The 22580-nt window shown below is 41.3% G+C and overlaps 5 protein-coding genes across 5 annotated transcripts in view; 3 read left to right on the top strand and 2 right to left on the bottom strand.

Moving 5' to 3' along the window:
- The window catches only part of ppp2r2ba (protein phosphatase 2, regulatory subunit B, beta a), a 38549-nt gene extending 37937 nt beyond the window's left edge, over positions 1–612 (bottom strand). Inside the window, exon 1 of the mRNA XM_076041498.1 lies at positions 307–612. Coding sequence (XP_075897613.1) covers positions 307–385 — 79 coding nt within the window. The 5' untranslated portion in view covers positions 386–612. The remainder of the gene's footprint in view (positions 1–306) is intronic.
- Positions 613–1429: 817 nt separating this feature from the next.
- rpl26 (ribosomal protein L26) lies at positions 1430–5051 on the top strand. The gene is made up of 4 exons (XM_076041500.1): positions 1430–1552; positions 2212–2383; positions 2469–2609; positions 4886–5051. The coding sequence occupies exons 2-4, from the start codon at positions 2216–2218 to the stop codon at positions 5012–5014; spliced, it is 438 nt and encodes a 145-aa protein (XP_075897615.1). The 5' UTR covers positions 1430–1552; positions 2212–2215; the 3' UTR covers positions 5015–5051.
- An 843-nt stretch (positions 5052–5894) lies between these two features.
- On the top strand, positions 5895–8118 carry atp6v0e1 (ATPase H+ transporting V0 subunit e1). Its single transcript, XM_076041543.1, has 4 exons — positions 5895–6111; positions 6609–6656; positions 7484–7607; positions 7722–8118. Exons 1-3 carry the CDS (start codon positions 6008–6010, stop codon positions 7575–7577), a joined length of 246 nt encoding a protein of 81 aa, XP_075897658.1. The 5' UTR covers positions 5895–6007; the 3' UTR covers positions 7578–7607; positions 7722–8118.
- A 373-nt stretch (positions 8119–8491) lies between these two features.
- On the top strand, positions 8492–13086 carry bnip1a (BCL2 interacting protein 1a). The gene is made up of 6 exons (XM_076041531.1): positions 8492–8689; positions 9532–9624; positions 9730–9821; positions 9916–10020; positions 10104–10222; positions 10480–13086. Exons 1-6 carry the CDS (start codon positions 8609–8611, stop codon positions 10674–10676), a joined length of 687 nt encoding a protein of 228 aa, XP_075897646.1. The 5' UTR covers positions 8492–8608; the 3' UTR covers positions 10677–13086.
- A 387-nt stretch (positions 13087–13473) lies between these two features.
- Positions 13474–15458, bottom strand: LOC142898555 (homeobox protein Nkx-2.5-like). Its single transcript, XM_076041530.1, has 2 exons — positions 14846–15458; positions 13474–14357 (listed from the first exon to the last, which is right to left on the bottom strand). The coding sequence occupies exons 1-2, from the start codon at positions 15201–15203 to the stop codon at positions 13747–13749; spliced, it is 969 nt and encodes a 322-aa protein (XP_075897645.1). The 5' UTR covers positions 15204–15458; the 3' UTR covers positions 13474–13746.
- Between the last annotated feature and the right edge of the window lie 7122 nt (positions 15459–22580).

Genomic DNA, 22580 nt, shown 5'->3' with positions numbered 1-22580 from the left:
ACAGGGAGTGCTACCGCCTTTTACACAAGCCAGACACACAAGGCACACATCAAAAGCCATCAAGTCATTTCCACCAGTGACGTTTCCCATCCGCAGACCTGCAAATGGCATTAACAACTTCATGCACAGTGTCAGATCTGTGCTGTGCTTTAGCAGCCCTGCGACTGCCCAGGCTCAACTTCTGCACTCTGCAGACGGAGCAGCAGCAGCAAGCCGCATCCTAAACATTCATGTCACACGCTCTCTAAGTAAGCAACTCGCAGCCGCTGACGGCAACGTGCAACCCCCGCCGGCGTCCCGCCCTACCTTCGGTGTGGCAAGTGGAGGAGAGGATGGTGCTCGGAGGGCGGAAGATGTACGGGAGATAGCGGGAAAAACATTTCATCTTCTTCTCCGGTGCTTGCCGACGGCTGAAGAGCGCTGCGTTGCGGGCTCCGCATCCGCACTGCCGCCACGACAGCCCAGCCAGAGAGGGGAACCGGGGCGTGCGGGAGGGGAACGAGGCTCTCCGTCAGCGGCGCCGCGCAGGGGGGCTATGACAGCATCACTTGAGGCGGGAGGTCGGGCGGGCGGGCGGCGGGCTCCGGTGGAAGTGGGTGCCGCTCGGGGAGCCGTGCCAGTGCGCCTCTTGCTGCTGCTACCGCTGCTGCCGCTGCTGCTGCTGCTTTCCGTGTCGCTCGTTCGTATCTCGCCGAGGCTACTTGTTTGAGTGAGAGCAGGACAGGGGGTCGCCTCCCTCTGTCCTGCCGGATGGGAGGTCAATGTTAATGTTGTCTACCCGTTAACACCCCCCACCGCCGCTGCCGCTGCCGCCACCACCCATCTTGGTCAGGTTACCGAACAAAACGCACACGGTCAGACCTTTGTAGCGTCAATCGAGGGGAGGAAAAAAATACCTCATTATTTGCACATTTAAATCATATTTTCGACTGGAGTTACATTCAAAGAGCACTACAGTCTAATGTTTACGTTTGCCATTTCATCTCATTAATATTCTATAGGGTTATTGTTTGTAATGCGAAACTCGGGACCTCCCAGTGCAAAATGACCATAGGCCAAAACTTGATGAATCATAGACATAACTTGTTTCCAACTGGTAACCAGATTAAAGATACACTGAGTGTGGCGCCATCTTGTGGCAGCTTGTCGCATGACACTAAGGTTAGTTGTAAAATAAACAGAGGGATTTATTTATTTGCAATTCATTATAACCACTAACCATGCATTTGAAATATTTGGCATACTTAAGCTTATGTTTACTAGAAATCTCATTAAAATAGAAAGTTCATGTAATCACCTTTATGATATTTAAATTCAGCCAACACATCCACATACAAACGTTTAATTAAACGCACCAAATTACATTTTCGTGAATATCAACATTATATTTGTCTCCCATTTGAATGTAGTTTCGTACATGTGTTTAATTTTATTTTTCGTGTTTGTGTTTGTAACCTTATTGTAAATCTCGCGAGACTTGAATGTGAACTAATGCCCGCGGAAGTACTTCCCAAGCCTCTTTTCCGCCGGCCATAGAGGAGCAATCGGCAGGGTAAGAAATCTTAGCAGTGAAATTTACAAAAGTAATCACTATCCATCCTCCCTGAGATGCACCTCGTTCCCCCTGTATGGGTTTATACATGTCGCAAACATCGTTACAATAAAGTGTGGAACAATATCGTGACATCTTGTGTGATAAGATGCACAATTTTTACACCAGTATGTGACCGACCATGTAGGACCGTACGTCTCCGCATGTCTGTAAATGAAGTGGCTTGATTGAGAGGCGTTTTCTGTCGTTTTGTGTCATACTTGATGGTGTACGTGTTTTAATGTGTTGTCTAGACTGAATTATAATGTTATAATGTTAAAGAACGAACTGTGCGAGCCTGTTTGTGGCACTGTGCTAACGTACTAGCGTCAGTGTGCTAGCTTAGCACGTAGCATATTTCAAGAACCCAAGGAAAGCAAGCAGTGGGTTGGGGATCGCTAAGTATTATATGTGTACTTAGCGCAATACTTTGACTCACGAAGTATTCACAATTTACATCGTAAAGCGTCCTAAAGTGAGTTATTATGCAGACGTTGGTACTGACCGTTCGAATGCAGCGTCGAGCTCTTATTTTGACAAGCGTATCTTGTCACACTAGAACAACTCAAGGAGAGGAAAGTGCTTTACCCTATTGACTTGCTTCTGTTTTTCAACCCTAGCATCATGAAGCTGAACCCATTTGTAACATCCTCCCGCCGCAAGAACCGCAAGAGGCACTTCAATGCCCCCTCACACATCAGGAGGAAGATCATGTCTTCCCCACTGTCCAAGGAGCTCCGCCAGAAGTACAACGTGAGGTCTATGCCCATCCGCAAAGATGACGAAGTCCAGGTAATGCAGTTCCAATTGGCACAGGGTCGGGCCAGGTAAAATGACATTCAGGCGCACTCATAAACTCGGTTTTGTTTACAAACAGGTTGTCCGTGGACACTACAAAGGCCAGCAGATTGGCAAAGTGGTGCAGGTCTACAGGAAGAAGTATGTCATCTACATTGAGCGTGTCCAGAGAGAAAAGGCCAATGGAACCACAGTCCATGTTGGCATCCATCCCAGCAAGGTAAGACTAATCTTGACTGTTGGATTTTTAGGGGTTTGTTTTGAAAGTTTCAAATGTAGTCTATATTATTGTAAAAGGCCAACATTCCAGCTGTTTTTTGTTTTGTTTTTTTACAATATTACTTTAAACTTGTGTGGAGCAACATTTTTCAGCCACTTTAGATGCCACTCCTTTGTTTATAGCCTTACATTTCCTGCTGAAGTCAATGACTTCCTGTATCTTAGTTGATTATTTTTTTTAAATGATTTTTGCTATATTTTATCAGAATCAGAGTACTTTATTAATCATGAGGGAAATTTTGTTTGTAACAGTGCTTCATTCAACCTTCTAAGACTGTACATAGTGCAAATATAATGGAAGCATGCAAAATAATCAGTTGACTGTAAAATAGGTGGACGTGAATGAATGTGGTAAACAGTGGTTTCACAGTGAGGAGTTGTACAATCATGGCATTGGGTTCATGATGAGCTATAGACACATTTTGTTGTAAAAACATGTGGAAAGTGTTTTATGTAATATTGGGACTTAAGTTTTGTCTTTCTTTTAGCTTTCATTGTTGGTAAACAGAAGTTGCAATGAAATGAAACCTTTTAAAAGCAGATTTATGCCCCCCCCAATTTTTTTTTTTTTATCAGTTCAAGGTTTTAGTCTGCGCCATAGTTCTTTTGTCACTTTTGCTGTTAATTGTAAAATAATTTTCAGTTGTGTAACTCTGCCATTTACGCAATTTGGCTTTTATTATCAAATGCACAACAAAAATCAGATGTGAGTGTCTTAACATTACGTGCGGATGCAATTTTCTGAACACTTTGTATATGTGAAGGAGTGAATTGGTGAGGATTTTTAACTTAACAGCAATCCTATATGATGTGCGAGGCGATAGCTGCAAATCCTGACGTGGTTGGGATCTTTTTAACACCAAACTATGACAAATTGACAACTGCTTTGGTAACAGCATGGATTCTATGTTGATATCTAAAAGCACTTTTTGCGACGGGGCAGTGCTGCACTATGAGGTTTTAATGGGCTGAGAAATGTTCACATTGTGTGAAAGGCAGCTAGTGGGTAGTTTGAGACAGTCATTCCAGTGCTGAGAGTTTTCTTGGATGAATGTTCATAGTTTAGATCCAGTACCTGCATATATCATTTTGTATTGGCCATTTAGTTCTTGATCTGTTGGTTGTTTGCAAGGCAGCATACGGTTTTATCTTGTTGGTTCTTTTGTCTCAGACATAGATTTTAAGGTTTTTATTAAACCTGACATTTAAAAAAAAACAACGTTAGAATCTATGTCTGAGATAATAGAACCAAGAAGATTTTTGTACGAAAAGACAGAATGAACTTAATTCAGCATAAGGTTTGTCTGTGTTTTTGTTGTTGTTTTTACCTTTTAATGTCGTGGTTTCTAAACATTTAATGGGTTTTGACTTTTGAAAGAGAATGCCGTCGCTGCTTCTTCTGCAACATGCCTGGATGGCCTAATGCAGGAATATTTTTATTGACGTCTTAACACCTAATGTGAACATACATTTCCATTTTGTGTATCCCATACGTAGTCCCATAGGTGAACTTTAGGACACGTTGTCTGAAGGTTTTACATTCTCGTCCTTTCGGCATTGTACCACAGCATCACATTTTGTTTATAATATTACAGGATGTTCAACAGTAATGTGGCTTTGTCCCTAGGAGCTCAGAGATTGTTTTTATAGATTTGTTTTTATAACCGTATCCCTGTGTGCCGTTTAAATGTTGGCCTTCTATTTTATTTGTATCTTCTATTTTAATACATTGCTAATAAGCTTCAAGCAATAAATAAAGTGCGTACAATTATAACCCTCATACTTTTTGTGCTTATGTATGCACACACATTGTTGTGACACATTGTGAACTCTGCTTCTGATGATGTATTGGTATAAAGGCTCATAGTTGTAGGCTGTCTTTTCACTGTCTTGGTAAAGTGTTTTGTTTTACAAGAGCTGACCAAAGGGGCTCACACATGCAATAGGTGACATAAAAAACATTTCCATTATAACAACTTAAAACATTATCAGTCAAAAGGTTTATTTTCTGCATGTGACTGCTGCTGTCATTTGTATGCTGACAAAAAAAAGAGTGAAAGTATGATACTATATGTTGGATATTAGACAGATCCTCAACACTAAAGAAATGCAGTGTGCTCCAAAAAAAGTTAACATTTAAATGTGGTACTTTCATCTTCTGCATGTGAAGAATAGTCTGTCTTGTTAAATAATCAATAATAATTTATTTCTTTGTAGGTTGTCATCACCAGGCTAAAGCTTGACAAGGACCGCAAGAAGATCCTGGAGCGCAAGGCCAAATCTCGTGCTGATGGAAAGGAGAAGGGCAAATACAAGGAGGAGACCATTGAGAAGATGCAGGAGTAAATTGATCTTTTGCTATCAATAAACTGTAAAAAATGGACATATGTTGTCTGTCTCTCTTTTTTTAAGGAGGTTTTAGGTCATCTTTCAGGGTTTTAGGGGCCTGAACAAGCTTGGACTGTAAACTAACTTTTTAGTGGGTATTTAACATAATTAAAGTTTGCCTTGCGGAAAAATTAGTTGTGGTTTTCCAGTGTTCGAGATCTTCATCTTGCTGAAAAGAAATAGAAATTTTCAAGTTTCAATTTTGTAAAAATAATAATAATAATAATTTTTTTTAAAAATTAGAAGGGGAAATCATATTTCATTGGCCTAACTGTAACATATTTTAAGGTTTTGGTCTCTGAATTGAGAAATTGTCAGCCTGTATCCGTGTGTACCAGCATTTTTAAAATCGGAAGAAATTGCATACAGAACTGCAGTTTGAACAGGAGCCAGATGAGTGTGAAACTCACTTTCTCAGTTTAGATTGCAGTTCTCCAAAATGGACACTAGGTGTCGGTGGTGCACAGATTGTAGTTTCGTTCAAAGAGCGCCGAATTATACTCAAAAATACTCACGTCCTGAATAAATTGGCTACCAGCGACAACATGAGCAGTTTAAATAATTCTTCGATTAAAAATGGAGAGCTTCACATCCTATAACACTGAACGTTTATACTGTTGCCAACCACATCAACATTAGAAAAAAATGTATATATATATTTAAAAAAATAATAAAATAAAAATAAAAAGCTGTTATAAATGAAGTTTCTTCTTCTTCTTGCTCAAGCGGCATTTCAAAGTGTTTATTTTAATCAAGCCCTCCTTTTCCCAACCGTTTATATGACCAAATAACCCAAGGCTCGTGTTCTCGGTATTGTTCCTCCCTCTGCGGTCATGTGATACTCTGCCTTTCTGTGTCGTTCCGTCGCTCTGTCAGCTGGACGATACGAAAGTTTGTCAAGACGCATTTCAAGTTTCCGACACATTCTTGTTTTTTTAAGAGAAGACCACCATGGCGGAACTAAGTTTTCTGATCGCCATGTCTGTGATGACCCTGTTTTGGGGTATTGTTGGAGGAGTTGTGCCCTGGTTCATCCCAAAAGGACCAAACAGAGGGTAAGTTTGGAAGCTATGGCTAGCTACTCCAAGCTACATGGAAGGCAAAGTTAGTTTTCATCTAGATGTGCTTTACACTGACTCGCTTTGGACCCAAGCATATATCCAGAGAGCGTCAAGTGTCGATAAAAGTTTGTTCACAACTCTTGACGTCGAGAAACAAATTATACGTCGCTCGCAACTTACATCGTTATTTAGCTAGTCCTCGCTAACTTGAGCCCAGCAACTTCTTTGATCAGTTTTAGACTTCCCCGTATTACCGTTGTCGTGTTTGCTGTGAATTGCAAAATATTTCGGTTTGTCACTACATATTATAAAACAAAGTGTAGGATGAATAAATTTCCATTGGTGGGAAATAGTTTTCTTACTTCCCTATCTGCACATTTGTCACTCGCGTCACGAGATCATGCCGTGTTCTGTAGGGTCTACTCTGAAACCTGACTTGCCTTTAACACATTTGTGTACCACTCTAAATTGTTTCCCCCTTGTTTCCACAGAGTGATTATCACAATGTTGGTGTTAACTGCTGTTTGTTGCTACCTGTTGTAAGTATTATCTCACGTCTTCCCAGCTCTCATCAATTATATAAAGACTGTGATGAGCAGAGGCACAAGGCACACTTCCTCAACGTTTAAGAAATAAAAGACAAATAACCTTTTTATTTCGGAAACGCTGACACATTCTTCCAGCTAAACCAATTTAAGTCATTTTATTTTCGTTCAGACTTATCCTTTTTACATATTCTCATAGCTGTTTATGTTGACTCTTAGCGTTGTTTAATCGTAACGTGATCTGTATCAAATCACTTTTGTTGTTTGTTTGTTGTTGTTTTGGGTTTTTTTAAATTATTATTATTTAAAGATCACCTCCAGGCAGTTAAGGCTGTGGAACTCGGATTTTTCTTATAAAATTTCATGCCAGTTTTATTTCAGTATGTCATTCAGAAGTATAATTGAACAAATGCTAACTCAAAATGAGACATTGTTACATTATCTATTTTAAATAACTTTGAAAACCAGTTCAGATTTTGCACATATAGTACCTCAAAGCTTATATAAATGTGCAGTATCTGAGATACACATAATAGATTATGTTGGGATTACAGGTATTTATTTTTGTACAAAAAGTTTTCTGTACAAACAATGAGTTACAAGTGTGTTTTTTCATTTGCAGAGTAAAACTGAAATAAATACTTTTCAGACGTTTTAATTGTTGTCAAACGCTTGCACCGTGAAGTCATGATATTTAGAATGTATTGTTCCATTTTTGTCAGAGGGCAGCAAGTGTCCTTTATCATTTTGATGTGAAGTTCTGAGAAGTTACAGATTGCATGCATGCTTAAACTTTCCATCCTGTTTTTTTTCCTTTTCAGCTGGTTAATTGCAATTTTGGCTCAGTTAAACCCACTGCTCGGGCCCAGCTTGTCCAATGATACCATCTGGTACTTGAATTATCACTGGCCTTAATTTATTCTCCCTGGACTCCTCACCGTCAAGGTACAAATTCCCGTCTGAACAAAATAGGTGCTCTCTGATCTTTTTTTTTATGTCTTCGATTCTGTATAATATTGATCCTCATAATATTGATGCTGTATTTGTTATGCTTCTCAGCAGGAGACCATGACGTCTGTGCACACCAACAGTCATTTCCATATCTCCTCACTCGAGGAAGCAGGAATCCTTCTTACTTTGCCTTAATCTTGGACTGCTGTGTGATTTTTGAGTGATGCCCACTCTGATGCCTTGTACAATTTGCTTCCCAAACAGCCTCCTGAGAGATTCCACCGAATGAGTTTTTCTTAAATTAAAGAGCCATCCCACTTTCTGAGGTCCCCTCCCTTGTTGTTCGGAATATATTTATGTATATTGTGTTTGCATTTGTGTTTACAAGAGAAATTATGGGGCCTTGTAAATGTTTGATTGTAAAGACTGTCTGTTTAATTACTGTATATGTGATAGCTGTAAGCATGTGAACACTGTTGATAAATAAAGTAAATTCAACAATTCACTTGCACATTTGCTGTATTGTTTGCTTTGAAGGAAATAATGAAAATAATGGCCAGAATTATCAATATAAAATTGGTTCATTATTGTACATGAATGTGAATGACTTTGAAGTTGAGTTCTCTTTAAAGATTTACAGGCTTATGTTATCATTTATAGTACACGCAGAACGCCTGTCATTTAAAATCTACAACAAACATGTTCAACATTGACTGTAAAACCAAATATTTATTTAAATAATAGCTTAAGGACTGATAGCTGTAAATATATTATTTTTATAATTAGAGTATTATTTATAATTGGTGGGAAACGTTATAAAAGTATAAATCAGACCGTTTTTAAGAGCTTTTGTTGAGTAGGGAGAATAGGTATTCAATGGTTTGATAACGTGTTGACGTTTAAAAGACCAACGTCGTTAAAACCGACCGCGGCCGATACATCACAGTGTGCATCCGGCTTGCCGTAGTTGGAGTGGACTTGACTGCGTCGGCAACATGGCGTCCTCAGACGTCCACGTCCGAATCTGTGAACAAGAAATACTGAAATATGACTTGGAAATCAAGGCGCTTATTCAGGTATGACTGCTGCAATTGTCGTGCTGACTGGGACACGTCGAAGTGTCGGTGTGTCACAAAGCAGCACGGCACCGCTGTTTTGTGTGGATGTGGTAGCTGCTGGTGGCGACTCCAGCTCCAGTTTAGTGCTCGGTATGAGCTGTCACTTCTCATTGAAACTAGTGAGGCTCGCCCCGTTCAAAGAAAAAACGACCCTTTAACCTCAGCAGACGTGGTAACTCTTCTTATAACAGTTACGTCAAATAGGACAGTGACAACTTGTTAATGTTACCACAAAGTCGGACAAGTGTTGTTTGAATCATTTAAATTAAATTAATGTTTATGCTGCATAATCCTTAGTTTCGTAATCTGTCATTTGAAAGGTATAATTTAGGATTTGTTTTAATTTATTTATTTATTTATTTTTTACCATCAACCAAGCTGTGAATGTTTTAAAGGATTAATGGAATGACGTCATATTCAATATTTAGTATGTGTAAAATTACTTCTCAACCTAAAATTGAAAATATGTACTGAATCCACTTCTGCTATCGGTTTGGAGTGGCACTGTTACGGTTAATGTTGAATCCTAATTGCTTTTTAACGGTTTTCTGTGACATCTTTACCTATTATTAAAGGGATGTCTGGACCCGAATTTCAAGTAAAAAATATTGAAATAGCAGGAAACCCCAAAGTCAGTGATGGGATTCCTGACAGGATTGTATTAGTGTAGTGTTGTATACACTACCTAAACAACTATTATTGACTGTCTATTAGTCTCACAACTGGAGCCACATGTTGACAACATGTAAGCGTGGCTGACACTAGACACTGTTTTGAATATCGTTTTGATTTTCTCTCAGGATATCATTGAGTGCTCGGGTCCTCAAAGCAGGCTGACAGAACTCAACGGAGATGTGAAAAAGATTTTCCGGAATCTCAGATTACGGATTCAGGTAGGAGCGCACACGCACGCACAAAACAACACGTATCCCTATAATCCCTTTTGTATTTTAATGTGGATAACAAAATAGATAAAAAATTGTGTGTGTTTTTTTTAGGATTTGGAGCAGATGGCCAAGGAGCAGGACAGAGAGTCAGATAAACAAGCGATGGTGATTCAGGTAGAGGGGCATAGAAAGCAAATGTTGAGGTAAAAAATGTCACTTTATTGTTCAGCCATTCACCCGCTCATTGTAAACATTAACTTTTTTCACATTAATCTTTTTTTTTCTCTCTCTGGACAGCAACCAGACAGTCTGGAGGAAGGCCAACCTGGCCAGTAAACTGTCCATCGACAACATGGAGAAGCAGGCCCTTCTTAGCGGAGCAGACAGCAGTCTGAGGAACAGGTAGGCTAATAAAACGTGTTCTACCTGCCAGCGGTGAGGTGTCCGTGCCAACCCATTAAACTATGACCTTTGTCCCCCTGCAGGAAGATGACCAAAGAGGGTCTGGCGCAGACGGCCAGTGACATCACAGAGAATCTGATGAGCATCAGCCGCATGATGGCGCAGCAGGTGCAGCAGAGCGAGGAGACAGTGACATCACTCGGTAAGTGAAGTGAGCAGAAAGGCAAAAGTGAAAAAAAAGTGTTTTAAAAAAAATAATTTTAATGTAATTTTAGTCCATCAAGTTCCAATTTTTTGATAATATGTTTGTTCTTACAATGTAGTGTTTATTGAAGTAAAGTTTCTAAGTAATATGACAAAAAGTCTGTATAATTGAAGTGAAAATAGTAGTCCCAGTATTGTAGCTGGTATTGTTACTTCTAATTAAAATGTATTTACCCGTTGTTTCTCTTTTCAAAGCGACATCCTCGAGGACTGTCCTAGAAACAAATGAGGAGTTTAAGACCATGACGGGCACCATCCAGCTGGGGAGGAAACTCATCACCAAGTACAACCGCAGGGAGCTCACAGACAAACTGCTCATCTTCCTGGCGCTGGCGCTCTTCCTCGCCACGGTCCTCTACATCGTCAAGAAGAGACTGTTCCCCTTCCTGTAGACCAGGTACCGTTTGAGGAGCTCTGTCTGCTTGTCGCCGCGTACAGCGCTTTCCGCAGTCGCCGCGTTTGATCCCAACGACTCCCGAAACAACCTCCCGCAGCATGTCACGTCACACACCCCATTACACACAAGTGCCTGCGCCGTGGCATGTGGACATGTCACAGTCCCAGACTGCAACGCTGATGAGCATGCGACATTTTGCACAAAAGAACCCTCCACGTGTCAATGATGTATTGGAGTTAATGAAAATACTCGAGCAAATAATAGGAGCAGAGAGGCAGATATAAATGACTGTTTTGTTTGTGTGATAGTCAAATATAGAGCCTCTCAAACACTATTTAGGAAAAGGAAAAATCACAGCTAATTTCTTCATTTTTCATTTTTGTGAAACATGCTTTTTGTTTAGTATGAATTAACATTTACCAAGCAAGCTAACAAATTTCCTTAGATGAGTTTCAACCTTTATCCAGTGATTTCTGCTTTGTTATTTGTTTTGTTTTTAATTCTTATCTCAATTTCACAAACTTTCCAATGCACAAGTATGAAAAGCCAAAGTACAGCAGCATCAGATGTTATTTTTTATTTACCCTCATCATTAACAGTCACTTTTTAAAGATACATACACTCGGAACAATCTAAAGTTTCTTTCTTTTTGGCGTGCACACATCATGTTATAACCAGACACCTGAAAGTTACAATACAACAGACAAGTTGACTTTTCAGTAATTTATCGTCTCATATCATGTACTGTATTAATTTATGACAGCATTATTACTCTGTTGAGAGAAACAGAAAACTGAATTAACTTTTGGACTTGAGATCATTCTGGAGTAAACATGCCTCCACATGTATTTACAATGTGCTTGTGTTTCTCCCGCTGTACCGCTAAACCTCTGTACCCACTGGCTCTGCTTGGCTCCGCCCCGCTCCAGAGTAGAAAAGCTCAGAAAAGCAGTGGCACCGATCGCGCTGGCAGAGATAGGGCAGCATGCACCCCTGCCTTTCTTTAGATAAGACCCGGAAAAGTAGATTATTCCGAGCCCGGTTCTCCCTTCCAGCGTGGGTGGAGGGCGAGGGGGGGAGGGGATATTTTTAGGTTTGCGCGGCGCTGTTATCTGACGTTGCCTTTTCAACACCTGGCAGGAGATGGTGGCCAGAGGAGCCACATGACCTTGCTACCCTTTCAGTGATTGCCTGGCATCGCCGTTCACGTTTGATATACAACTGTTCATATTGACTGTTAATAAAAGACAAAGTGCTCCGGCTTGAAATGTGAGAGGTGCGTCTTTCGCATGCGTGTTTGGCGACGTGCTATTGTCCGAGTTCAGACGGAAGACGACACATCAGTGTGGAGAGAACCTTGAGAGACGTCTAAGCGTCTCTTACTCAAGTAAAGTGGTGGCAGTTGAGTCGAGCTGGTTCCAAAGCCTGTTCCTATGGCTGCGCACTTAGACAAGGACTTGGGCTCTCTGTAAAGCAAATTGGACTATTCTCGCATTTAGCACCACGATAGTGTCAATCAAGTGTTTGGGCTCCTGTCCGGACAAGTGGAATCAGGGTCTCGGCGGATGCAGGCAGCTGTCAGGGCTGCCGCGTGTCTCAGTCTACGTTGTTTTACAGTTAGGACCTGCTTTGTCTTTGGTCGGTTGAATTAACTTGAATAAAGAATCTAAGGTATTTGAAAATTCTTTGTGAAACATTGAATGTTTTTTAATCATTAGTGGTGTGCAAAATATTTATTTCTTGGATGAATGACTTTTTCAGAAAATGCTTTTTCACGAAAGCTTTGGACAGAAAATATATTTAATGATTCTCCATACTCCTGAATTGATGATAATCAAAACATGTCTTTCTTTTGCTTCATTCTTTCTTTCACCAAATCGCCAAAATTTAATGTGTAAAAGCTTCCATGACAGATCAAGGTCACGGCCCACCAGCATCCCTGCCCCGCGACTTTAAACATGTGTGTTAAGTGTACAAGAGGCTGACAGGAGGTTGTAAAATGTATAAACTTTTAGCCACCTTTTAACCTTGTTTAAGCAGCTTGAAGGAAGTTTCCTAATAGCCACTTGAACATTTTAGCCAGACACAAACCATGTGAGCGTTGTAAATGTTTGGCTCCTTTCTGCTGCTCTACTGTGTAACTCACCTGAAGCATGATCCTGAAGGATCGGTTATATGTGTTCCTAGTTAAATGCTCTCTGTTATTGTTCATGGAAGAATGAGTTGTTTTTTAAATTGACAATTTTCAGATGATTACTTTTTTCTAATCATGTTTGAGTTGAACAGTTGAGCCCAGCTAAAACATTTTTTTTAAATGCTGTTATCAAACACCTCCATCTTCTTTCTACATGATTATAAGTACCATATTGAGGAAATTAATATTAAATGTTATTTGTTAAATGACATATGGTCTGCTGGTTATTCAAAATATGTATTTAAAAAAAACACACAATCCATTTAAGTAAAAAAAAAAAAAAAAAAACTCAATTAAAGGAGCAATAAACACAATTTAGTTACATTTAATAATGATAAAGCATACTGAAAACGATCTTAATGCTAATCACTGTTTTTGATGGCAGTTGACCTCACTTTCACTCAGTGGTTAAAAACAAAACCTATGTATTCTGACAATGTGGGCCTCCGTAAAAGTGCCACTGTCTTTGCTCTTTATGTTAATATTTATTGTTAACAAATGAAAACAGGGTAACTATTTACTTTGGTGTCGTTATAGAAGTAAAACATATATTTTTTGTTTTGTTCTTTCAAATAACGAAAAACTCATTATTGTGTGTGTGTGTGTGTGTGTGTGTGTGTGTGTGTGTGTGTGTGTGTGTGTGTGTGTGTGTGTGTGTGTGTGTTATTTTTAAGGTTTTGCTCAAATTATATGTCCGAAATAAAAAATTAAAACAAAAGCATAACTAATATAATAACAGCAACAATAATTAAATAGATTATTAGAAAAGTTACACAAAGTTTGGACACATTTGAAAAATACATGCTGTTACAAAACGTGCCCGGGCGACTCAACTTGCGAACGAGAGGCTCCAAAACATGTTGTGCCTGGTCTACCATGTCCGAATGCCGTGTAACGAGGACACCCCGTTACTGCAGGTGAACGTGTTTGGGACGTTACTCAGGTCCCCGAAGTTCACGTAGGAGCCCCCGCTGGCGGAGGAACCCTGCACCGGTTGCATGCTGGCTGCGGGATAATTACACGCATAGTTAGTGTTGCAGCCGGGCCCGGTGTAATTGCTGAAAGCTGGATAGTTGTTGTAGGTGAAGTGGTTGATGGGGCCCATGCTGTAAGAGGGGTTGTAGGCCGCCGCGTCCGCCGCCAGACACGGCTTCCCGTCCCGCACCAGCACCGGCACCGACACCCTCCTGGGCGGCGGGAGGGACACCATCTCCAGGCTCTGGTCCTGCCGCTGCCGCTTGCACTTGTAGCGCCGGTTCTGGAACCAGATCTTCACCTGTGTCGGGGTGAGTTTGAGGACCCCGGCCAGGTGGTCCCTCTCCGGGGCGGAGAGGTACCGCTGCTGCTTGAAGCGGCGCTCCAGCTCGTACACCTGTGCCTGGGAGAAGAGCACCCGAGGCTTCCTGCGTCTGCGGGTCTTCGGTCGTTCCCTGTCGGCGGAATTGATGTCCTCCGCAGCCTCGTCTGGAGCACTGAAGTCTCCTGATGGCACCAGACACACAGGGAATAAACAGTAAGTTGTCTGACCTTACTGTCACCACTGTGGATGGATGTAGCTGCTCTTAATGTGAAGTCTCAGTTCTATGATATTCAATGCATTTTATGAGGACACGGTTTAGTTAATTTTAAAAAAAAACAAACAAAAAAAAACATTATTATTACATCAGTCATTAATTTTAAGTAAACTTTTGTTTGAAATGCAGTTAATTTATGATCAGAATTTAATGTAACGAATTGTTATATTTTCTTTTTTGCATTCTCCTGGATTGTATCCTTTTTTTCGTCCAAAATCTACTATCCAAACTTTCACATTGAATTAATTAGAGGCAGGTTTTCAACAAATCTTGATCGGTGGCGCTTTATCAACAATGCTTTGAATTTATTTGGAGCATCTTTTTGCACATGGCCTGCAAAATAAAAAATAAATTAAAAAAAAATAATAATAATAAATAAATAAAAATCGAACTCACCTTTTCTGTTTTTGCCCTGAAACGTGTCTGATTTGCCATCCTTGGCTCTGTCCATCTCCAGGAGTGATTTCCCATAAAAGGTCGCAGCGAAGCCAAGCGTGCTTCCCCTGGACTCTTGGATCTCTTCTCCAAACATCGAGGAGGCGGCGGCGGTGGACGACAGGTCCCGGAGAGGCTCCTGCTTCAGGCGGGCCAGCATGCAGGAGGAAGCGAAGGAAGAGGAAGAGGAGGTGGACACGGCGCAGCACTCCATGGGAGAAGACGCATCAAGCGGAGACACCATCACGCCGTGACTGTGCTCCAGGTTTAATATATCCTTTACCGAGAAGGGAGTGGACGTGCTGGGACTGGGAAACATTGCCAGGAACTCAACAAGAAGGAAGCTATTAACCTGTCATATGGATGAAGTCAACAAAGGCCCGCTTCTTTCTGGTAATATTTACTGGATTTAAGTATCAGTTTGGTGTAGCTGACCGATCTTGAGTGAAGTGTGCATTTTGAAAGTCAACCCTGTCTCCAAAGTTTTTTTTCCCCTTCTTCTTTTCCTCCTCGGCCTCCCTCTCTTCCCAATGTAACAGGGAGGAGGGGGCTGATGACGACGAGGGGGAGGGGGAACGAGTTGCACCCTCTGTACGTGGAGCCACCGTTAATTTTATGACGTATTGCGCATGCTGTCAGCAACCGATGCTGCCGCCTGCAAATACATCCAACAGTTGGAATTATATATATATATATATATGTGTATATACATATATATATATATATATATATATATATATATATATATATATATATATATATATATATATATATATATATATATATATATATTTATTTATTTTTTTTTTTTTTTTTTTTTTTATTTGAAGAGGACAATGCGCATTAATTTGCATTCCATTCCTGTCAATATGCCGGTGTTAGCCAGAGGCAAATTTTCAACCGCAGTCCTCCTACGGCCTGATGTTAAGAACCACCATAAAAATAAATAAATAAATAAATAAAACACATAGAAAAGACACAAGGCTCATATTATATAAAAATAGGGGCACGGGAAACAAAAAAAATAGAGTAAAAACAGCAGACAATGACACTCAGTCAGTCAATACAGATATATACACCACAAAAAAAATATATGTAGGGTGCAGTTAATAAATTTACAATTGGCAAGATGGAACTCTCAGGGATGGGTAATTGAGATGGAGGTGCAGCAAAGCAAAGACCAGAACAAGGTTTCTTGTTGGAGTTGCTGTCAGAGGCGAGTAAATGGGATGGAGGTGCAACAATGCAAAGAGCAGATCACGATTACTTGTTGGGATTATCCTATACATATTGTGTCTTCTGTTTGTTGTCACAAAATTACACAAATGAAGCCAATCAACACGTAATCTGCACAAATAGACTCGCCGGTAACTTTGAACTCTCTCGGTGCGCAGTGTCGACTGCTGAGCTCTGACCTCACCTCTACAGGTGGTGGGAAGAGTTTAACGAGGGGTTAATGCGTCTGATAAACCTGGGCCGGGTGCGCTGCGCGGCAGGAAGCTGAGTGCGGAGACGGTCATCCAAAAACAGGGAAGCAGACAACAGGTCGCCCCCCACCCACCCGAACGCGGAACCTAAAACCAGCAGCGACGCACCGCGGCGTCTGCTCCCAAGAGCTCCTGGAGCCGCTGTCTGTCTTATCAGTGACGTGATAACAGACAGCAACTAACCTGCACACACTTTTCTGCCCACCCACCCAGGCTATGGACACGATGTGTGTCACGTATATGACACCCAGGGCCGCAGTTAGCAATTCTGAGCCCTATGACCTAACAATTATTGGGGAGACGAATTTGCCGAGAAGTCAGACAGTTTCTTGATTTACTGCTAAACCGTTACACAGGCTACTGAGGGCCAAAGCCAACGTCAGAACACAACGAACGCTTTTTTGCCCCCCCGTTCACACGGTGTGTGTGTGTGTGTGTGTGAGTGTGTGTGTGTGTGTGTGTGTGTGTGTGTGTGTGTGTGTGTGTGTTTTTAAACAAAACTTTATTAAGAATCGTTGAAAACAATACAATTCAACATAGCAAACAAAAATGATCACCTCCATGGTTCACGCGTTTCACTTCCGCACTCACACCTGACCCGACCTCAACCAATTACGGGGTGTTGCCTTCACGGGGCAACGTTCACCACAATTATAACGTCAAATAAAACGAACAGACATCACTACGAGAACACAGTTCAACCGACCGGTAAAGTATTAATACGCCCCGCTTGTCAGATGACACCTGAGTATCACCAGACTTCGACGACTCGTCTCTTGCTTAGCATATAGGTGAGACGTTGTCCATTTATCATCCACCCATTATGGCAAAATCACTCGGCAGCCGGACAGCTCTGCGTAATGACGCATGACCCCGCGTGCCTCCACCACCTCCCCTCCTCCCCCTCGCGCCGGCCCGGTTGGCGCTCAACCCGCCATTAATGCGTGTGGAGACGCTCGCAGGGAGACAGACAGTATTATCGTTTGTTTTATCTTGAGCGTTTAGCACAGCCACGGGGTAAATGGGCTCACCCTCCCCCACCCCTTTCCCCCTCCTTCTGTCTCCGACCCGCCGATGGTGTTTATAGTTTTAAAGACTATTTGTGCGCCTCGCGAGCTGATGAATGGCTGCCAAGTCTTTCTCCGGCGCAGCGAAAGTCAACACTGGCTCGGCTCTCGCTGTAATAATTGGTGAAATAAAGTAAACGTGGATGGCTTTTCGGGTGGAGGGCCGGGTGGGAGTTGGACATTGTAAAAAATGCCGTGATTTATTCTATCTGGCTCAGCTCGTCAGAGGAGAAAGCTTTCAAACGTGTTATTCCAGCAGTTGCAACGCAAATGAAATTCCAAATCACGTCTCCCGTCATCCTGGCCGACCACAGGCTACTACTGAGTAGAGTTAAATTAAACACGACAAGTCTGGCATGTGTTTAACATCCCCTGGGATTCAGGACCCCGATCCGTCTCTCTGCAGCACATCTTCGGCTCAGATAAAAGCCCCAGATAAGACTGCTTAAAAACTTCCGCCGCAACAGCGCGTGGGTATTTTGAGAGTTGCATCACGGATGGCCTTCCTGTGTGTGTGTGTGTGTGTGTGTGTGTGTGTGTGTGTGTGTGTGTGTGTGTGTGTGTGTGTGTGTGTGTGTGTGTGTGTGTGTGTGTGTGTGAATCCGAAGAAGAGAGAATTTGAAGTAACCAAGATTATTAGTATTTTGTTAGAACATGAGAACATGTCTTGTGTCTAAACCTCATACTGCCATGTAAAGGGTCTTGAAAGTATTTTTGAGTTACTAAATAGTAGTAGTAACTTCGTAAAGTCTTATTAAGTCTTCACTTTGTCTGAGATATTTGGTTTATTCTTTGCTCAATGTGGCAGAATGTTGGAAGGAAGACAAACAGTTATCCAAACTGTGGCATCATCGCAAAAATGTTTCGAGTAAAATATATTTTTTTCTCTTTCTCTATCTTTTTGGTTAGGCACATAGCCTCTATGGCTAGTGTTAGCTTCGCCCACATAGTTTTGGATACCAACATGATCCTAAATAACTGGATAATTTCAAATACATACACAACAGTTTGCTGACAAGGCTCCTTTACGTTAGTCTTCAAACATCTATTACTTGTTCTTGTAATGTTTCGATGCATAAAATTCAATCCTATTCACATGTGTTCATATTTCTTAACAACAAACTAAAAATTTACACACAAAAAGGAAATTATACTGAATCTATTAGGATATAGTTCATGTGGAAAAAGCTAAAATATCTTACTTTTGCAACTTGTTAACAGGAAGCTTTAAACGAAGACGGAGTAACTGGCTGGGTCAAAACTTGGGGAGGATAAACTGTTCACTTATCCGCAAATAGAAGTGCCTGCAATCTGAGTTACTAAATGTAAGACACTTCAATCTCCAAACTAAGCTCTGTGTGGCTGTTTATTTGTCTGTGTTTTTAATACGGACGGCAACACTCCACTTCTACATCGTGCTGTACAATAAAATTGTTATATTTAAATTTTGACAGGGATCCTTCCAGCCCATTTTAATAGATTTATTTATTTATTAAGATGAATTGGTAGAAATGTGGATGTTGTTTTCTTCCCTTTAAAAAATGGAAGAGAAGAAAGATTAAACTCTGATACAAATTTCTTTTACACATTCCACCTCATAGCAAAACCAATGATAAAACTCACCATCATCATCTACTTTCATCACCTATATGCAAAAGAAGAATCGGTGCAATCTTATTTTTTATTTTTTTTAGATCAAGATACACATATTTAATCAAACTATTGCAATCAAAATATTACTACATCAAACAATTCACTTGTGTTTATCTATTGTGTAAATATGAAAGTGACTTTGTTAAAATGTATAGCGTTAAAACAACAACCTTGATTATGTGCACCATTTTCCACTGGCAAATGTTTCATGTTAAATTTATCAATATTTTTTTAAAATTTGAAGCTTGAACTAAAATATGATTGATGCATTACCATAAGTTTCACTGAAATTCTGACTGGATAAGGGATACCTGGTCCTCAACCCCTAGGCCCCATCGCCCTTCACCCCAAGTGTGTCCGTCACTCTCTTTGAGTTACACCTCCCCCCTGTGGCCTGTTGCAATAATACAGCCAAGCTTCAGCTTCATCGATTGACCGTTCGGTTTATTGATTATGCCGGGCTGATCATTGGCACAGTCAGGCCCTGATGATAGTCTGTGGTGGGTGAAACCGCATCATTAATCATGCCATGCAAACATTTGCCGTTTCTGGGGTCAGTTTGCTGTAACTGGAAACTAAACTGAACATGCTGGCGATGTTGAGTGCCATCTGTCCGAGCGTCGTTTGTCTTGACGGAGCTACATCCCCTTGATCCACCGCCCCAAACTCTGGCCCTCCGCGGCTCTTTCTCTCTCACACACGCACACCCACACACACTCTCCAGGTCATGTTCACAGGCTTGGCCAGGCTTCACACACCCTGCTGCTGGGTTCAAGGTGATGCTCAGGCCCAGGGGAGACATTAAAGGATGCTTCTCAGTCCATGGCCACGCTAGTTTTGTCTACAGCTGATGCTGGAGGTCAGTGTTGGGATACTGCTGCGATGTAGCTCACGAGGCGATGAATGGTTTTTAAGGGACAGGTTGAACGCTGTTGACATTTGCAAACAGAATAATGGAAGGAATTTTAAGAGGTCGCCCCGTGACTAAATGTTTACAAGGCTGAGGGGTTAAGTGAAAGCCACAGATGTGTTTTAAAAATACTGTTACTTTCTGAACACAGTGCTGTAAATGGTTCAAATAAATGTGTTAAATAACTAATAGGTCCCATTTTATCATTACATATATATATATATTTTTTTTTAATTGTTATACACTTGAGAAGCCTCACATGATAAATTGAGGTTGATTATCTTGTTTATAGAGCTTCAGAAAACAGTTATTTGGTCGTGTGTTTACGACCTGCTTAACACCGGATTCAGCTTCTTACTTGAGCTGCTTTGTTTTACATTACACGTGTTTGACAGGGGATGTAATCAAAAGTGTCTGCCAGCTGCTCTCAGATTGCTGAGCAAACACCTGGCTGGGGTCATGTCCCAAACTTGTGAACGAATGGATCCTTATGTTTGTGTTTCACAGACGAGCTGGAGATACATATAGAAAACATTAGTGTTTTGTCATAATAACTCAAGCAGTGGCTGACTACTTCTCACATTCGCCGTCCAGTATGACGCAAGCCGAGATGGAGTTTTTCCAAGTCACCGAGAAGTGAGGAAACGCGCAGCGTAGTAAATAAGAAGCTCCACTGAAGCCTCAGACGCCATACAGGAAGTGCGCAACAACATTTCCTGGTTTATTCTTCGAGCCCTAAAGGTCTTAGATCACAACAGACTGGTGAGGTAAATCATCAAAAAGAACAGTGCATTAAAGCGCACACCTTACAGGACTACAATAGCAGTCTTGCTCAGTTTTACCAACTGGCGTTGACTTATTATTGCATGAGGTGGCCAGCGGAGGGCAGCATCACACAGCAATTCTGGGGAACCTCCAAAATAAAACTCATACCACAAATCCGTCGTGTTCTTGGGGGGCAAGGCTCATGGAATTTAAAAAAAAAGAAAAAAAAAAAAGAAGTCATATTATCAAGTCATTATGGGATTGCAGCCTCGACTGGCCTTCTCATTGATCCTTGCGCGCATCTCTGTGATCATTACTTTGAATTTTCTTTTTCTTCTCTAAATAAAACTTAAGTTCCCAGTTTAAAGGAAATATATAATTTCCCCGACGCTCAGCATGTTTGTAAATACACAGTTTCGGTCTACGTCCTCCTTTGTTCCCTCCTTAAATATAAGTTCTCATGAGCTCATCACGCCACAAGCCTGCTTGTGCTGTATCAGCTGCCATTGCTTTATGGCCCTTAATTCACCCGGCTATCCCTGGAGCCATTGAACATGCTGACTGTTCTGTTTTCCGTGCAATTGGAGTTGACCAAGAAATGAGGTAAGAGCATGGCTAATAGGCTAAATGACCAACGCTGTAATAAGGCTCGCCGGAGCATCTTGATTACAACGCTTGGCCCCCATGGATAATTGATGTGGTGACAAAGGAGGCGCTGGTCTCCGTGCACGACTCTGGTTGAGGATGAGTCCTCTGCCACCCATCACGCACTTGCATGCGCACACGCGCGCATGTGCACACAATAGCGTACTCAGCTGCAATATATATATGTTACTTCGGCCAGGCCACCAAGTCCTTGGCTCTGTCCTGTGCTACAAAAAACCCTCCACACACACACACACACACACACACACACACACACACACACACACACACACACACACCTCATTCTGTTACTCCAAATTCGTTTTTGTTCACTTCTAATTGTCCATGATAGTGTCGTCATCCTGGCGCAGATTAGACACTCCTTCATCCAATTTTGATTTTTTTTTTGTCTGTGTGTGTGTGTGTGGAACTAGTTTAACTGGACTGCGCTGTGGCTCAACCCCACATATTCTCCAAGATGTCTGCTGAGCTGCGAAAACTTTGAGGCATAAATATAAATAGAATAGTGCTGAAGGAATACCTCACTCAAATTTAGATTTTATAATACAAATAACAATGAACGCCTACAGTGGCCATGTACTTACAAGTGTGTGTGTGTGTGTGTGTGTGTGTGTGTGTGTGTGTGTGTGTGTGTGTGTGTGTGTTTAGTCACTTTTGGATCAGTTCTTACATGTGTTGCAAGTTAGCTTAAATGCTACGTGAACCTACAAAGCTCTCATATCATGCTCCTGTGATTGGCTCCTGTAGAAACCCAGCTGAGGAAGAAGCAGGCATTGAAAATGGATGGACGGATGCAAATTGCTAAAATTGCTATGTCCACATTAGCAGTACAGGTACGTGTTGTTGTTTTTTTTCTTCTTCCATTTGAGTACAAAGTCACCAGAGCCTTCATTGACCCTGTGGTGAGACATAAACGCGGGTCTAACGTTGGGTGACCTGTCCCTTTAAAAAGAATTGGCTTGGTGTAAAATATTTACTTTGTAGATATAAGGCTTGTTAAACAGTCTGGTTCCAGGGGGTGATCAACTCAATGGGTCTGTCTATTAGAACTGTCAGATGGAGGCAGATGAGGTGATGATCCAATAGTTTATTGTAAAGGGTATTGTTTGTACTGGTTTTTCTGATGAAGGAAATAAAATAAAGGGTAA

This window comes from Nelusetta ayraudi, unplaced genomic scaffold (genome assembly GCF_046127955.1).
Source record: "Nelusetta ayraudi isolate G7.1 ecotype Tasmania unplaced genomic scaffold, CSIRO-AGI_Nayr_v1 ptg000068l, whole genome shotgun sequence".
NCBI lineage: Eukaryota > Metazoa > Chordata > Actinopteri > Tetraodontiformes > Monacanthidae > Nelusetta > Nelusetta ayraudi.
Note: the sequence above shows the minus strand (reverse complement) of the source record. Positions and strands in the feature narration are given on the sequence as shown.